This window comes from Amblyraja radiata, chromosome 12, assembly GCF_010909765.2.
Source record: "Amblyraja radiata isolate CabotCenter1 chromosome 12, sAmbRad1.1.pri, whole genome shotgun sequence".
Taxonomy (NCBI): domain Eukaryota; kingdom Metazoa; phylum Chordata; class Chondrichthyes; order Rajiformes; family Rajidae; genus Amblyraja; species Amblyraja radiata.
Window position 1 is genome coordinate 3845502 of NC_045967.1, and position 17616 is coordinate 3863117.

At 43.7% G+C, this 17616-nt stretch overlaps 1 protein-coding gene across 1 annotated transcript; it reads left to right on the forward strand.

Annotated features, from left to right (window-relative positions):
- Nucleotides 1–911: 911 nt before the first annotated feature.
- On the forward strand, nucleotides 912–4521 carry LOC116979414 (transforming growth factor beta activator LRRC32-like). Its single transcript, XM_033030979.1, has 2 exons — nucleotides 912–1007; nucleotides 2462–4521. The coding sequence occupies exons 1-2, from the start codon at nucleotides 912–914 to the stop codon at nucleotides 4487–4489; spliced, it is 2124 nt and encodes a 707-aa protein (XP_032886870.1). The 3' UTR covers nucleotides 4490–4521.
- The last annotated feature ends 13095 nt before the right edge of the window (nucleotides 4522–17616 follow it).

Genomic DNA, 17616 nt, shown 5'->3' on the forward strand with positions numbered 1-17616 from the left:
TGTGTTATTTGGTCTTGCCTGCAGTGCCCATCGTGGTTTAAATGGTTTACAAACATATGCACATACACACAACAGGTATACAGACACACAAATCCACGTACAGACATATAGGACCACACACAAACAAGCGTACATAAAAACTTCTAAACATGCAGAGATAAGCGTACACCATCAGTCAGGTGCCATCCAGTTCATGACAATTCCTGATGAAAACATACACTGGTATAAATCACGCCACACACATGCAGATATAAACTGCACAAGTATTCGCGCCAACATAACATCCACACATCAAAGAGGATTTGATGTGTCGTTTTCCCACCTTACACTTCCTTATTTCTGAGTCTCCCTCTCCCCTGATTCTCAGTCTGAAGGGTCTCGACCCGAAAGATCACTCAGAGATGCTGCCTGTCCCGCTGTTGTTACTCCAGCATTTTGTGTTTATCATCGGTGGAAACCAGCATCTGCAGTTCCTTCTTTTACACACAACATCCACCCAACGCGATCGCTCACGCACAAACGTGTAAACATAAGCACCATATATTTCCGAATAAAACGCGCACACATATACGTTAAGCGTTCACAATTGGAATGCTCCAGTCTTTCCAACCAGAGCCCAAAATTTCCTGCTGATGTTTTAATTGATTCGATTGCTCTGGATTCAAAGTCTTCTCCTGGACCTGCCTTGCACTTTTGGAGAATACACATTCGAATAAGGGAAGCCGGCCGCTTCTGTGTTGTGGCACCATACTATTCCGGGCCACTTTCTCTCACTACAGTTGATCAGGAGTTCCACTATACGTCAATAACTTCCTAGAGCCAAGTTTCCCTTATTACGATGCATGTGGATCCAGGGATAAGTGGCAGTCACTGTGCAGACATGTCATTGTCTTGTTGTCCGGGGCGGAGACATGAACCTTTGGCTGTTGCTGTGGTTTCTGGCCGCGACCTGCCTTCTAACAACTGGCACCAATGATACCAGCACTGAGCTCAGTGTTTGCCGCACGGTAGGGTTCCAACTCACCTTTTTCTCTCTGAAGCAAATATATATATATCGTATTTTAACCAGCTGCATTCTACAATAGAGGAAAACATAATTTTCCACATAAGGTGGAAGATTGATAGTTATTAGTCCAGTTTTTTATTTAGAAATCCGAGCATTTTAACGGGTTGTCTGCAGCCCGCGGTGTTTCAGCAGATCGATGAATTGTTTGTGATCAAGCTCTGCTGATCGCCTCACAGTGTAGATGAATGATGTTAGCAAATGTTAAGTCATATGAGTAACTTAGCTAAGGTAAATTGTAGATAGTTTAGTTTTAAATTCGTTTATTATTGTCACGTGTACCAATGTACAGTGCACATCTTTTTAATAGATAGCCAACCAGTTTGTGTAAGCTATATAGGCTGTTATTGATTGCATCGGTGCTTGGTGTGGTAGTATAGTAAATATATTACATATCTTTAATCATTGTTTCCTGCACCTAACCCGTCGAAGTTTTAAAAAGGTGGAACTAAGGGTGAAATTCCTGTTGCTTGAAAAGATGCTTCTTTAGTTTTTTACAAGATGATGCGTATAATACTGAGGGTTTTTGTATGCCATGGTATTGTGCTGCAGAATACTGTGGAAGGGCAGATTTGTTTCCACTGTGATCATCAGCGGTATAGACATTAATACCTTTATACCGACTGATGGAGTATAGAACACTACTGAAGATAGACATATACAATGCGGGAGTAACTCCGCGGGTCAGACATAAATGGGCACCCAATCCTTCTCTCCAGAGATGCTGTCTGTCCCGCTGAGTTACTCCAGCATTTTGTGTCTATCTTTGGTGTAAACCAGCATCTGCAGTTCCCTCCAATACATAAAACAATGCAGCGCAGGAATAGGCTCTTCAGCCCACAAGGTCTGTGTGAAATAGATGCCAAATTAAACCTATTCCATCTGCCTGCACGTGGTCTATTTCTCTCCACTCCCATGTCTATTCATGTGCGATTTCTCTTCACTCCCTGTCAGTTCATATGTCTGTCTAAATGTCCCTTAATAGTAAGGAGCTATATTGGAGAGAATTTACCAAGCATACAATAGACTGGGTTCACTATTTCAACCAGACATTAGAATCTGAAATCTAGCAAGGTTACGACCCAGGATTCTGCTCACATTTCCCTGGGATTGACTGGAACAATGTTCAAAGGCATGTGACTCAAACACACTAATTCCCTGCCTAGGCAAAAGATTTAGTACAATAAATGGGTTCATGGCATTGGTACAAGGGCAGAGAGAAGATATTTGTATTCATGGTCTCTGTGATTAATTTGGGAATTGATTTTACAGGTAGTAAGCTGTCTTGAAGAATATCAGCTGGGTTTTTTTGTGTGGCAGTGTTTAGTAAGGTTTGAGGTCTTAAAGTACAGGAAAAATATGAGAAATAAAGTAATTATTGTTTTAAATCTTATTTAGCAGAAAGGCCATGATGTGTCCTGTCAAAACCGAAATCTGACTGAGGTGCCTGATCTTTCACTGCCGGCTATTAGAAAGCTAGATTTATCGCATAATTCCATCGGAGCACTGACAGAGGAATCACTGCTGACCCTTGGTTCACTGCGGCATCTGGATGTCAGCAACAACCAGCTGAAGACCATAACATCAGGCGCTCTGGGACATCTGAGTAAACTGAGAGAGCTCAATTTGTCAAACAACCTCCTGACCAGAAACTTTTCATCAGGGAGCGGAGCGTTCAGCCTGTTACACAAACTGAAAGTATTACATCTGTCGGACAATTACTGGGACAGCGACACTGTTGCTCAGCAACTGAAGAACCTGTCTTCACTGGAGGAATTGCATCTGTCTGGTAACTTGCTGATGAAGCTGACAGCCGACACGCTGTGTGGAATGCAGTCTTTAAAACACGTCGCTCTTGAAAGAAATTATATCACAGAAATATCAGCGGGCACCTTTGAATGTTTGGCGGACTTGGATGAATTGAATTTAGCCATGAATTCCCTTTCCTGCATTTCTGATTTCCATCTTTCTAAACTTAAGGTATTGAACATGAGCAGAAATGGTATTGAATTCTTCATGACAAACGTGAGTGATGATGAGTACCAGCTTCGGGAGCTTGATCTGAGTCACAACAGATTGTTTCATTTTCCTCTCCTTCCGAAACTGCATCACATTGAACGTTTGAATTTGTCCGGCAATTTGTTGATCAGTGTAGCAGCCGAACCCTTGAAGAACGCCAGTGAATGGGAAATCAGAAACAGATATGACGAAATGAAGGAGGTAAATAAGATACACAATGACAATGCCCATTCAACTTTATCTGAAGTAATATTTTTGGATTTAAGCAACAATGCATTGATAGATATTTCACATGACTTTCTTAATAAATTCAGTTCACTTCGACACCTGAATCTCAGTGGAAACTGTTTTCAGAATTTTAGCATTGAAGATGAGGATGAATTCAATTTGCTGTTATCTCTGGATCTGAGTGACAATGAATTGAGCAACATATCTCTTGCAGTGGATAACCTTAAATTTCTCCAATCATTAAAGTTCTTGTACCTTCAAAACAATTCCATTCAGCTGTTACCCTCCCGACTATTTGAACTTTTACCGAGAATAGAAAGAGTAAATCTTGCCAACAACAATGTAAGACTTTGTAATATGGGAAATACAACTAGAGGCATTCACAAGATCGGAACCAGCTGTGTGTCATTTTCTGGAATCCCCACCCTTAAGCACCTCAAGCTGGATGGAAATAACATTACACACCTGGCCCCATTCACATTCTATCACACTCCTTTGACATATTTGGATCTTTCAAGAAATCAATACCTCAATGTACCTGGTCAGGCTTTGAAAGGTTTAGAACACTCCTTGAAATACCTTTCTTTAAGGTGGAATTTGATCCAAACCTCCAAGGTGACTTTGACCTGTCTGAATCATCTCAGAGACCTGGATCTATCATACAATCAGTTGGACATTTTACCTCAGGATGTTGGATGTGCTCCGCTGAAAAGCCTTGATATTCGAGGCAACAACCTTAAGTTTCTTCAAGACAAGGTAATTAAAAATGTGTCTCAAACTCTTGAAACACTGTACCTGAGTGGAAATAACTTCAACTGTTGCGCACTGACCTGGCTGGAGTTATTAAATGGTACTCAGGTTGAAATACCTGATGTGGCGAATGCTCGTTGTTTTTACCTGAGTGGGAATGATTCTTCAACAGTCACGTTGTTGCACGATTACATGGGAGAATGTGCGAATGAAAGCATCACAAAACCCAGTCCACTTCTGCTTATAATATCTGCACTGGCCACTCTGCTGGTCATTGGATCTGTGATAATATTAGTGGTTAGAGAGTGCTGTAGGCTGTGTCTGCCCACAGAGGTGGAGAGTTCGGAGACAGACACAGCTCCAGTTAAACTAAGCAGCGAACACCCGAAAGAAGGGATAACTCTGAGTGTCATCAAAATAGACACTTGAAATGATGTAATGGCCTGTTGAACTCTGCCAAGAATAATACACAGAATCCAACGTTATGTTATGAAGGTACACAAAATTGCTGGGGAAACTCAGCGGGTGCAGCAGCATCTATGGAGCGAAGGAAATAGGCGACGTTTCGGGCCGAAACCCTTCTGCAGTTCCCTTTTGAATGTTATGTTATGAAGATTTGGACTTTGACTGGAGAAGTAAATCGGAAGTTGGATACAATGTCAAGTGAAGATTATTTCTGGGTCTTGCAACAGAACTGTATTCAGTGTCAAGAACCAAGAGGCTTTGACAACACACAGCCTTTACTGCTTTGACATTGGGTAATATTCTCATGCGATAAACAATTCAGCTTCACTGAAAATTATTTACTGAAATTTGCCCCAAATCTGCAATTTTATTTCAAAGGCCTCGGTCCATCAGTCATGTCAACGATTAGAGGTGTTTTGAAGTGGAACCCAATAACAGGCATGGTTTTCCCTACACATACGTCTGTGACTGTGTGTAGAACCTTCAGGCATAAGTTGTTGTTTAGTGTTTGTAAGGTCTGCTTTGTTACTATAAATAGACCTGGCCTAAACAGGATATCCTGGAAACCAACTTCAAGTAGGCCTCTGTAAAATACTTATCAAACGGCCAATGGTGTATACCGAAGTCTCGGACATGGCCTTTAATAATGCACGCTGGCAATGTCCCTGAGTTTGAGGCTTGGTCTGTGTTGTTACCCAGTCAAAACTGAGCTGGGAAATGGAAATCGTCATAGTCTCCGTGAGATTTAGAAGGGGAGGTCTAAGTTGGCTCCTGTATTAATTCATATCCTAATGTTTAAGTTGGGCCTTCTTGTACCTCAGTGTAATCACCTGCCAGGCTCACTGTCCTGGCTCCCAAAGGAATATAGATGTAACGGGCCATTCCAACGCTAACCTGTCCCCATTCAATTAGCGCATGGTTGAACGGTGGCCTTTACCACATTGGTATTCTTGATGCTCTCAGCGAACAAAAGTCTGTCTTTTGGAATTGGTGTTCAATCCACATATTTTGGTGCAGGGGTTGCATATTTCCATTGTCTTGGTGTTATTAAATGCTTCCTGATTCTACTTCCAAACTGCTGAGGTTGTCTAAGAAGTATGTAAATAGTTTCATGCAGCAAAATCAAACTTACCCCAATGACAAGGAGAACCTGTGTGCAGGTTGGATGGAGTATTCAATTTGTTGATATGAAGATGTTTAAGTAGCTATTGCTAATCTCTGCATTATTGTTAACTTGGGCTGTTGAAGTTCACTGTTAAATTCTCACCAATGATTTCTCAGGATCTCCAATTGAAATTGCTTTGCTGCAGTGAAAACTAAAAAAACTCAACCATGTATATTTCATCTGAAAGGGAAACACTATCCATGTCACTACTAAATTGAACATATACTATATGTGAATTTATATTTATGGAAATAAATATGCAAAATATTTTAACAGAATATATTTACAGAAATCTATACTTTAAAAAAAATTAAAATTAAAACATATTTTTTCACTTAAAATACATCTGCTTCGCGCACACAATACGCAGAAATAAATAGTTTAAGTGGGAGTGGGTTACTCTCATTGCTTACTGAATGCTTTAAGAAAAAATGTTTGAGACTCAACAGACCTTTAATGGTTTTAAATATTTGTAAATTCCTGTTAATATATTGTTTATGAAATGAAGTTGAATACGTCATGTATCACTCAGGTACTATTTAATTTTAAAACTGGAAATTAGTCTTGATTCATATTTTCAGAAATTGTAATTTTATGTTCTTATGCTTTCTTTCATGTATTGAAATATCAGAAATCGCAATAGTTTAGTGAATTTGGACCTATTCTATGTTGTATGATTTGTTTAAGCCTCTTAGTAGGTTGTATCTTAGTTTTTTTCAGGGTAGCTAAATGTGGGCATTTAATGTTGAGATGTATAACAGCATTGCAGCAGAAAACCAGATTGTTTTAAGTGTAAGAAAATGATTTGGTTTTGGCATTTTCTGTTGTGTTAATACTGAGAAACTCTTCCAGGACATGACCAGCATTGTAAACATAAAACAATGCAAATTCAAAAATAGCAAAGTATTGGTTTATTCAGAAAATCTGAGTGTACCACATCAGATTGTGACTTTCTGATGAAACTAATGAGCATGCTTATTGTTCGTGGATAGGGAAAACAATCATCACCATGAGATTTCCAAAATTGATGAATATTTGGCACAACGTCATAAAGGCATTTTTGGCCTTTGGGCATTGGAATTGGTCACATGATTCCACAGGCCACAATTGTTTTTGATTGCCCATCAGTGAGTAATTGATGGAAGTGGGCAGCAAGTGATCTTGGTCGAACTCTGGAGTAGCCAAAATAACATTTGTACACACTGATGAATGGCCTTCTTACCGAGATTCAGCTATAAATTAATGACGCTCAAAAACTGCATGCCAGCCATGGAACTAAGACCTAGTCCCGTACTATATTCGGGGGGAAAAGGAAATGAACATATTAAAAATGTTGGCCTGAAATTGAAAAAGGTACAAATAGATTTTCTTTAAAATTCTCACAACAGATTATTTTAAGAGCCAATTTAAAAACAAATTCTGTGCTGCCCTCCATACCCATTGTTTGGTTTAAGATTTTGTATACAATATTTAAATTATTTGTATCTTAACTTATTTAATGGGAAAAAAATGTATTACTGTGATAAATCCAAATAAAATCTTACTGTTGATATTAAATGTATTTCAGTTTCTGTTTCTCTCATCGTGTTGCATGAAACAGGTTAAAGAAAATCACATTGAATCTTGCACTCTTTATGTGTATACATTGAAATCCGTGTACATTAATATGTAAAAATATATTAGATAATGTAATAGAAAGTACAATTCCATTTAACTGAATAATTGACTTTGGGACAAACAGGAGCTTGCACTATGTACAGAAATTACACATTAATGGTGGATTAACATTGGCCTATCTTTCACATCTGTCTACACTGGCGATAATTATTTTATAATGAAATTGAATTGCTGTTGGAAGTTTTTATCACCAATGTATCACCAATTGTATCAAACAATGCAAATATATATTCAAGTATTCAGCGGCTATTTATTAGTCAAGGCATCATACTGGTAAGTTTTTAAAAAGGCCCCCCTCGGTCATGACTGACCATGGGTAATGCATCCTAGTTTGCAGGTGATGTGTGGTTGGATGCAAGCCTGGGCGATGTCATATGGAGGACAGGCTGTTGCCCAGGCAGCACGTCCCCCCTCTCCATGTCGCTGATCGATCCAAAGGAACAGCAGGGCCGTTACAGTTTGGCACCAGCGCTGTCGCAGGAGCTGCCAGAGCGAGGTTGTAGATAACGACGAACTGCCTTAGGGGCTCCGACTCCGGATTTTCTTTGAGGTTTACTCCAGGAGCCTTTTCCATGACTGGATATGGCCACAAGGCAGTGGAGGTTTTAAATCAGAGTTTTCCCTCTCCTAGATGTACTGCCTTGCCAGGCTGACGAGCCCCATATGCCCGAGACTCGTGGGGGCGGGAGCGTCTACCTTCCCGTGCAGGTCTATAGCACCTGCCCATTGCCCATTATATTAAGGTTTTTTCAAAAACAAATTACATAACAGGAGATGGTAGACAAAAGTGCTGGAGAAACTCAGCGGGTGCGGCAGCATCTGTGGAGCGAAGTAAATAGGCAACGTTTTGGGCGGGAAACCCTTCTTCAGGCTTTTCACCACTTTCAGAGCTTTCAGATTTTTGCAGCACTTTTGTCTGCCTTCGATTTTCCAGCATCTGCAGTTCCTTCTTATACATAACAGGAGATGTTTAGTTTAGTTTAGCGAAACAGGCCCTTCGGCCCACCGGGTCCGCATCGACCAGCGATCCCCGCACTATCCTATACAAACTAGGGACAATTTACAATTTTATCAAGCCTATTAACCTACAGACCTGTACGTCTTTGGAGTGTGGGAGAAAACCGGTGTTCCCGGAGAAAATCCAAGCAGTTACAAGGAGAACGTACAAGACAAGCACCCATAGCCAGGATCGAACCCGGGTCTCTGGCACTGTAAGGGAGCAACGCTAATGCTGCACCACCGTGCCGCCCGTGATGTCACAGAATGGTTTTCCTTTTTACTCCTTTTCCAATTCTTATATCTTGCTCATCCATAATTTCAGACTTTTTAGATTTAGAGATACAGCAAGGACACAGGCCCTTAGATCCATCAAGTCCATGTCGGCCATTGATCACACGTTCACACTAGTCCTATGTTATCCCACATTCTCATGCACTCCCTTCACACTAGGGACAGTTTTATAAAGGCCAACTAACCTACAAACCTGTGTGCCTTTATGATGTGAGAGGAAAGCGCGGCACCCGAACAAAATCCTCCCGGCCACCATGTGAACATGCAAACTCCACACAGAGAGTCCCCGAGGTCAAGATCAAACCTGTGCCCTTGCCGCTGTGAGGCAGCAACTCTACCAGCTGTGTCACTCTATATAATTAATTAATTGATTAGTGTGCTTTGTGGCAAATAATATAATTAATAGTAACTTAGGATCACATAATCTCTAAAAGGCAGTATCCAAGGGAGAATAGTAAGATTAAACGAGAACTTACCAGTTTGAAGTTTGATCTGTATTTTACGAGGAGTTACGATGAGGGATTACGTGAAGAACCTGTCCAGCACGCATGCGCGACATACTTCAAAGCAGCGGTGTGGAATCACAGAAACAACACAATAATTGAAATAAACATAGTAAAGACAAGGAGAACTAAGTTATCAGTTGATCTCTATAATTGAAGGCGAGAGCAGAGGGCACGTAATCCCTCATCGTAACTCCTCATAAAATACAGATCAAACTTCAAACTGGTAAGTTCTCGTTTAATCTCACTATTTTACTTCGGAGTCACGTGAGTGACTACGTGAAGATTTTAAAGCTCTGTGATTTCAAACCGTGTCACAGTTCATACTTCACTCGCTGCCGAAGTCATCCAAGGGAGGAAGTATGTTATCGCAACCATGAATCTGTTTGTGAAACAATAATGGTATTTATTTGTACAATAACAAAAAGAAAATAATGCTCCCCCGGGTTTAAATTATATGTTTGCAGAGTCTAAAATTCTTTCTGCAAATAAAACAGGTTCTGCTAACGGCTTGTCGTAGAACGTTTGGAATGTTTTCTCCATGGACCACCCCGCTGTAGCCAGGATGTGGTCTAATGGCACGTCTATCCTTTTAGCCGCCGATGTGGTTGCTGCCCTGGTGGAGCGAGATGTGTAAACGTCAGGTTTGGCTCGACACCCGACCATGAGTTTTTTTTTTTGTGGCTGACCCATAGAGCTTTTTCTTTCCCTCGGGAATCTCTTGTTGTGTTGATGTAAACCAGCAAATGAGTCATGACACATAATCGGGGGTCAGGTGGGTACGCCCGGAAATCCATAACAAGGCCTGAAGTCCCTGGTCTGCTCTGTTTTACCAGCTCCTGAATAGTAAATGTGATACAGTCTGGTGTTATAACCATGTTGTCCAGTCTGAGTAAGTGGAGGGATGGACCCTTTGTGCTGAGACTAGCGCCATCAGCTTGACCGTTTTCAGGGTTAGCTGTTCCAGTGTGAGGGATCCCCTTAGGTATGTCAGGACAACACTGACATCCCAGATCTTGGTGTACCTAAGTCTTGGGGGGTTGGAATTGAATATCCCTCTCATTAGTTTGATCACCAGCGGATGAGACCCTATGGCCTGTTGTCCTGGTGCCTGTTTTAAGTAGGTTGACAGAGCACTTCTGGCGGTATTAATGGCGCTGTAGCTCAGTCCTTCATTATGGTGAAGGCCAGCCAGGAACTCCAGTACATCAGTTACGGTGGTTGATGAATATGTTGTCCCTGTTTTCGAAAAGTATGTTTCCCACTTCCTTATGCTCGATAGGTATTGTTTCCTGGTGGATATGCGGTGGGACGCTGTCATCGTGTTGATGGCCCTGTCAGATAATCCCAGGCCCAGCAGTGGTCTTTCCAGAATCTGAAACCCAGTAGGTTAATTCTGTCATGGCATGGATGACTTATGCCTGACACCGGGTGAGTCAATAGGTCTGGGCTACTGGGAATGGTCATTGGAGTTTCGATGACCATGTCGAGGACCACTGGGAACCATGGCTGTGTAGGCCAGTCAGGTACTACCAAAATGCCTGAAGCAGAGTCCATCTGTATTTTGCGTAGTACCCGAATGATGAGGCAGAAGGGGGGAAAGGCATATAAAAAATAGTTCCCCCAGTCCAGCGCAAATGCATCTATCGCTGCTGCCTCAGGGTCTGGTTCCCAAGTGACATACATCGGTACCTGGTGATTCAGTCGGGATGCAAAGAGATTGATATCTGGTGTGCCATATTGCTTTGTGATTTCAGCAAATACTTTAGGGTTTATCATCCATTCGATGTTATCATTGAACTTGCGTGACCCGGTGTCTGCCACTGTATTTAGCTTACCTGGTAGGTAAGTTGCTGATAGCCAAATATGTCTATCGACACACCATTGCCAGATTGTGTTGACCAAATTGTCACATGATATCGATTTTATCCCGCCCATATGGTTAATCTAGGCCACCACCGTGGTATTATCAACCTGTAAACGGACATGCAAATGGTGCATATTTGTAGAATATGCTTTTAAACCATAGAACGCACCCAACATTTCCAAATAGTTTATGCTCAGTGTCTGTAGTAGTGATGATTCTAGGTTAGTCCATTTACCACCTGTGCTGGATATGGTATTAGTTGCTCCCCAGCTTTGAGCATTGGCATCGGTTTGTATAGTTAACGTTGGGTTATTGATGATGATAGGTCTGGAACTATGCCAAATGTTCTCTATCCATCATTGTAACTCTGATATTGCTTCAATGGGTAATTTCATGGTTCGGTCAAAATGACCTGCATGTCGTTTTAATGCCTGCACCTTTGCTCTTTGTAAGTTTTGATAGTGCAAGGTCCAAATTGTGTAGCTGGAAATGCTGCTACTATTTTGCCAATTACTCTTGCCACTTGTCGGATGGTTGGTCGATTGTTTTTTCTTAATATTGCCAAGGCTGTTTTTAATATCTTGGTAAACAGTCTTGGGGCTGATGTTAACTCATTAGGCAATGCTTTGAACTGCCATCGTTGCCCCATCCAGGTAAATTTTAGGTGTCTACGATTATCCTTATGAATAGGTACTGAATAGTAGGCATCTTTTAAACCGATGCTTGCCATAAAGTATCCTTTGGAAATCAGTTGTTTGGCAGTTACAAATGTTTCCATTTTGAAGTGTATATACTTAACGAAAGTATTTAATGTAGTTAAGTCAATGATGATGCGACATCCACCATCTTTTTTGTTTTTGGTAAATATATTTGAGACAAATTCCAAAGGTTCATGTTTAGATTTCTCAATGACACCCTTTGTAAGTAACCTCACCAGTTCTGCTTGACCCTCTAGTTTTTCTTTTAGTGAGAGGGTAAAGCCCCTTTGGGGTGCATGCTGAACTGGTGGCATGTTTTCTTGAATAAATTCAATTTTGTATCCATGAATACTGTTAAGTATATAACTATCATGTGTCCTCCATGCTTCCATGAACAGGTGTAATCTCCCCCCTGTTAGTACAATTCCCCCACTTTTTATGTGCTGGTAGGAACCAGACCCACCTACCTCCATAGTTATTGGTGTGTTCCTTTCTTCTGTTTCTGACTCTTCGTCTGTCGGGGTGGAGCTGGGTGGGGGTGGCGCATTTTCCATGGGGCCTGCTCTGGGCCCTGGCCTAAAAAAGGCTTCCGGGGATGGTATGCGGGCCCCAAGCTTTCACCAGTCCCATGAGGTTGACGTCGACTGGCGGATGCGATGGGGTACTGCCGTCTGGGTTGAGTGGCTCTGCTCGTTCCGGGTCCTGCCCTCATGAGGCCAAATGCTTTTGATTCCTCCTCCAGGTCTTTGACTTGTTTGGACAAGTCCTTGCCAAATAGCATAATCTGTGGCTCTGAGGCTGGTGTTCTGCACAGTCCTGCAAATTTAGGATTGAGGGCAGGTCTTATTGCTTCCTTGCGGAGATTATTGATCTCATACTGAGTATTACACAGTAGAGCCAGGGTATCTTGCTGATTAGTTGTCATGTCTACCTCGTCCACGGAACGAGCATAGGAGGTGATAGCTGACGTCAGGAGTTTCAGTATGCGCTGCAGTTTCAATTCTTGGGTTCTGATACCCTGCCCAATGTACCCCCAGATTTGACTATTGACGGCGGGTACATTGAGTGAAACGCAGTTCTCCGGAGGCGAGTAGAGGTCTAACGCCTCATTGACTACCTGTTCTTGCAGAGGTTTGAAGGACAGGTAGTCAATGCTGGCCGCCAGCTTTGGCTGCAACGGCCGCCCCGCTCGTGGTGTAGCCACGTAGCGGTTTACCACACCCAGCAGCTCTTCCTGTTCCTGTACCCCATGCATATTCCCGACATCTTTGGCCAGTGACCCCTGTTCCTGACCAGCCCAGCCCTGGTCGCCAACCCTCCCCTCAGCTGAGGGAGATGCGGTGGCCAGTGCGTTGTAGTGCACTGGTGGGGGAGTGCCTGTGCTCCCTTGGCGAGCTTGCTCCATCTGCCGGAGCAAGTCTCGCTGGAGCATTTGCTCCATGAGGCTCTCCATATGGCTCAAGCGGCTACCTCTGCCGCTCTCGGGCGGCGTGTCTTCCGCTCCGGACTCATCAGAGAATACCGGCCGGTCCGACTTCCATTTTGCTTTGCCTCCAGTCCGCTGCTGTTGATCAGGCTGTGCTAGCGGCACTGGGCTCGGCTCGGAATTGCCGTCGGTGACTGTGGACCGCAGCGTGTGCGGTCCAGGTGCCGCCGGTCGCCCCCCACTGATGGAACGCTCCTGTTCCGTCGGAGTCGAACGGGGAGCGACCTTCTTTCCCTGTTTTGCCTTGTTCATCCTGCGAGTGCACAAAACAGAGCAAGGATTTGGAAAACCACGACTTCAGAGTAAGTTACCTACCTGAAGGTCCCGTTTTTAAACTTCTAGCGGGAGCAACTGTACTCCCGTTCGTCGCTGTTGCACTGCGTGAACGCTCATGTCGCGCATGCGTGCTGGACGGGGTCTTCACATAGTCACTCATGTGACTCCGAAGTAAAATGTAGGATTAAAGTATATAAACAGGTTTAATAAATTAGTCGCTCTTGATTCTACGTGCTCAGAGCGCATGCTGCATCCATTGCATATAAGATATAAGAAACATATAAGATTGTTAAGGGCTTGGACACACTAAAGGCAGGAAACATGTTCCCGATGTTGGGGGAAGTCCAGAACCAGGGGCCACAGTTTAAGAATAAGGGATAAGCCATTTAGAACGGAGACAAGGAAACACTTTTTCTCACAGAGAGAAGTGAGTTTGTGAAATTCTCTGCCTCAGAGGGCGGTGGAGGCCGGTTCTCTGGATGCTTTCAAGAGAGAGAGCTAGATAGGGCTCTTAAAAATAGCGGAGTCAGGGGATATGGGGAAAAGGCAGGAACAGGGTACTTATTGGGGATGACCAGCCATGATCACATTGAATGGCGGTGCTGGCTCGAAAGGCCGAATGGCCTACTCCTGCACCTATTGTCAATTGTCTATTGTCTATTGTTTATGTATGAAAATGCACGTTATTGTGCAGTTAGGACATTGTACCGGTAGTGTGGTCTGTGCTCTCTTCAGTCCAGTGAATATTTTTCACATAGGCCATGTTCTCCCAGTGACAGTGCTTCCACTTTTTTTTTCTTTTTTTTCTTTTTTTATTATGAAACTACTTTTATTCAAAAAATAAAAATAAACATAGAGTATTAACACAATCAAAGACTGCCTATGCTGACAGTTTACAAACAAATGATCGTCAAATTAATAACGTCAACGTCAACTGGACCCACGAATGGCCGTTGAAGGTCGAGTGTTCCGTTTATCAACAAAACACTCGACCTTCATCGGCGACCAGTATTCATGGAAAGCCTCCAAAGTCCCCATGGACACCACGTGTTCCCTCTTAACACTTAAACAAATTTATCAAATTAAAATATTAACATTCTTATCGATAATATATTCAACCTCCTGTGGTGACCAGCGTGCACAGAAGACCTCCACAGTCCCCATGGACACCGCGTGTTCCTTTTCTAGGGACACGCGAGCTCGGATGTAACCCCGGTAAAGGGGCAGGCAGGCAACCGCTGTGCGGACATCGACTGCCCGCTGCCTGGACCCGCGAATGGCCATCCTGGCCAAGCCCAGGAGCAGACCGACAGGGAGACCCACTCCTCCCTCCCATCCTTCCCCCCTCTGCACCGGGTGCCCATAAATTAATAGTGTTGTAAAATGTAGCCAAAACTTGAGGAGCAGCCCTTTCAGATATTCGAACAGTGGCTGCAACCTCTCACACTCTATGTACACATGGAACACGGTCTCTTCCTCACCACAGAAATGACAAGCAGGGGAAGAGTCCGTGAACCGGCTCAAATACCTATTACAGGCCACGGCTTTGTGCAATACTCTCCACCCCAGGTCCCCGATGTAAAGGGGGAGGACTCCCTTGTAGATAGACCTCCACTGGGGACCGCTCCCCTCGTCAGGTGGTAACACGGACCGCCAGGGTGTGTCTGGACGAAAGACGAGGGCGAGGAAGTGGAGAGTGTGCAGGAGCAGCCTGTACAGTACGCGCCTCTCCGCGTCACAGAACGGTACGCTGGGCATCTCGGAAAGGCAGCTCATGTTGCATGGGGCCGGCTCTCGGGGAGGGACCCGGGCCTTGGGCCCTATGAACAATTCCGACTGAACGGGGGCAAGCTCGTCCGGAATCGTTCCATGCACACGTCTCTCCTCAACACCCACCATCACAGCCACGACACCCCCCTCCCCCTGAGGAGTAGGGCCCTGGCTGAAGGTGACCAAATTCCTGGCCTTCAAGAGGTCACGGTAAAAGCCAGGCAACTCCCGCCTAGCGCGTCGACTCATGACCGCTAATGGGAGCCGTGAGCCCTCCTGAAGGCAGCGCCCCTGGCGTAAAAAATACGTCGCCAACACGTGCCATTTAGGAGGGTAGTCCGAGTAGATGTACCTCCGCAGGGTCCTGAGTCGGAGAGCCGCCACCTGGGTACGAATACAGACCAGCGCCTGACCACCCTCCTCCAATGGGAGACTCAGAACCCCAGTGCTTCCACTGGGAGCTCCAGTTTGTTCCAAGATGCCAAAGATGTGCGGGCTGTTGGATTAATTGACATTGTTAATAGTCTCTAATATGTAGATGAGAGGTAGATTCTGGGGAAGGATGGAGTCGAGGGATAGTTGATGGGAAGATGGAGAAAATAGAATTGGTGAGGGAAGGATAAAAGTGGAGCTTGCCAGTCAGCATGGGCGTGGTGGGCCAAACAGCCTGTTTCCTTGCTGTATCTTTCTATGACTCCATGACCACACGATAATCAGTTGTGTCATATTATCAGCATCATAGTGCACTCCACCCTACGCCCCACCAAACATCTACGTAATGTCCTTCTTCGCAGGAACTCTGGATGATTTTAACTCAGGCAATGTGAGGAAAGGTCAACTCTAGTTCAGGCTGTGAACCAAGCTCGCAGCCTTCCAGAGTAAATTACTCAGGTTGAATTGACAACATCTCGGTTCACGAGGTCATCCCATGAAATTCTTGAGTGGTACTTGATATGAAATCAATTTTTGTAAAAACACAGCATTAACAAATAATTATTCAAAATTATGTTGTTTCTTTGAATTCCTCCCCTTTCCCTAACATGTTGGAAGGAAACACAAAATGCTGGGGTAATTAATGGGTCAGGCAACCTCGGGGCAGGGAATGGACAGGCAACATTTCAGGTCAGGACCCTTCTAAAATCATGCCACTAAATCATGCTTGCAGATGGCTCAACTAATTGTTGATTTATTTATTGTCAGAAAATAAAATAACAATTATTGATGCACTGTAGATCATTGCTTCTATTCAAGATGGGACCTGGCTTCCTTCATAGGGCCAGAGGGAGTTCATGCACTGCTAGACCAGCAGCGGGCCGGATAATATCTGTTCTACAGCATCAGTATCACTCGATCCACTATTCTGGAGTATCACTATGCAAGTAAGCCTTGCTGATTGTTGAATACACTGGGTGCCTCTGAGTATGTGGCTGCAAGTAGGTTGTGACAAGGATATACATCCCATCCCATTGTATGTTCCAGTAACGTGTTTCTTTTCTTTGAATTTTCGCTTTTTGCTCCTTATCTACATAATTTCTGCCATATTTCTAGACTCACTTTGTATGTGTTTTGGGATGCGTGCGTGTGTGTATGTGTTGGGGTGCATGCATATGTGTGTTGGGGTGTGTGTGTTTGTCTGTGCGTGTCTGGGGTGTGTGCATGCATGTGTGCATGCATGTGTGTGTTGGGGTGTGTGTGCTTGTATGTATGTGCGTGTTTATGTGTGTGCTTGTATGTATGTGCGTGTTTGTGTGCGTGCGTGCATGTGTGTGTGTGTTGGGGTATGCGTGTTTGTGTGTACGTGTATGTGTGTCGGTGTCTGTGTACATGTGTGTGTGTTGGGGTGTGTATGTTTGTGTGCGTGCGTGCGCTTGCGTGAGTGCGTGCGTGTATGTGTAGTAGGACGGACAAAATTGGAAGCACCCTGAGTCTTGATTCAGAGTACGTCCAAATTGGGGTTTCCACTGCGCCCCTCAACTCTGCTCTGCCATTTCAGATGATTGTGTCTATTCTGAATGTAACCTGAACTCCATGTTCCCCTCTGCCTATGGTAATCTGTCATCCACTTCCTTATCTATGCTGCCTAAACAACTTTCATAGATCCTGCTTCCACCATCCTTTGTGAAGCACAGCACAACAAGAGGAAGCAATGAAGCATTTACGACTTCCTTGTTTTTGACCAGCTTGCGTTGGTGGGGTCATTTCTCCACATTTCATTATCATCGGTCCACATGTTACAATGAGTCAAAAAAATTCCTGTTGGTAATTTTAAACAACACAAAGGAAATTGTGGTTATCTGTTTCCTCAATTTGCGTACTTCCAAAACATTATATAACCATATCTTGCAAGGAATGATGTGAC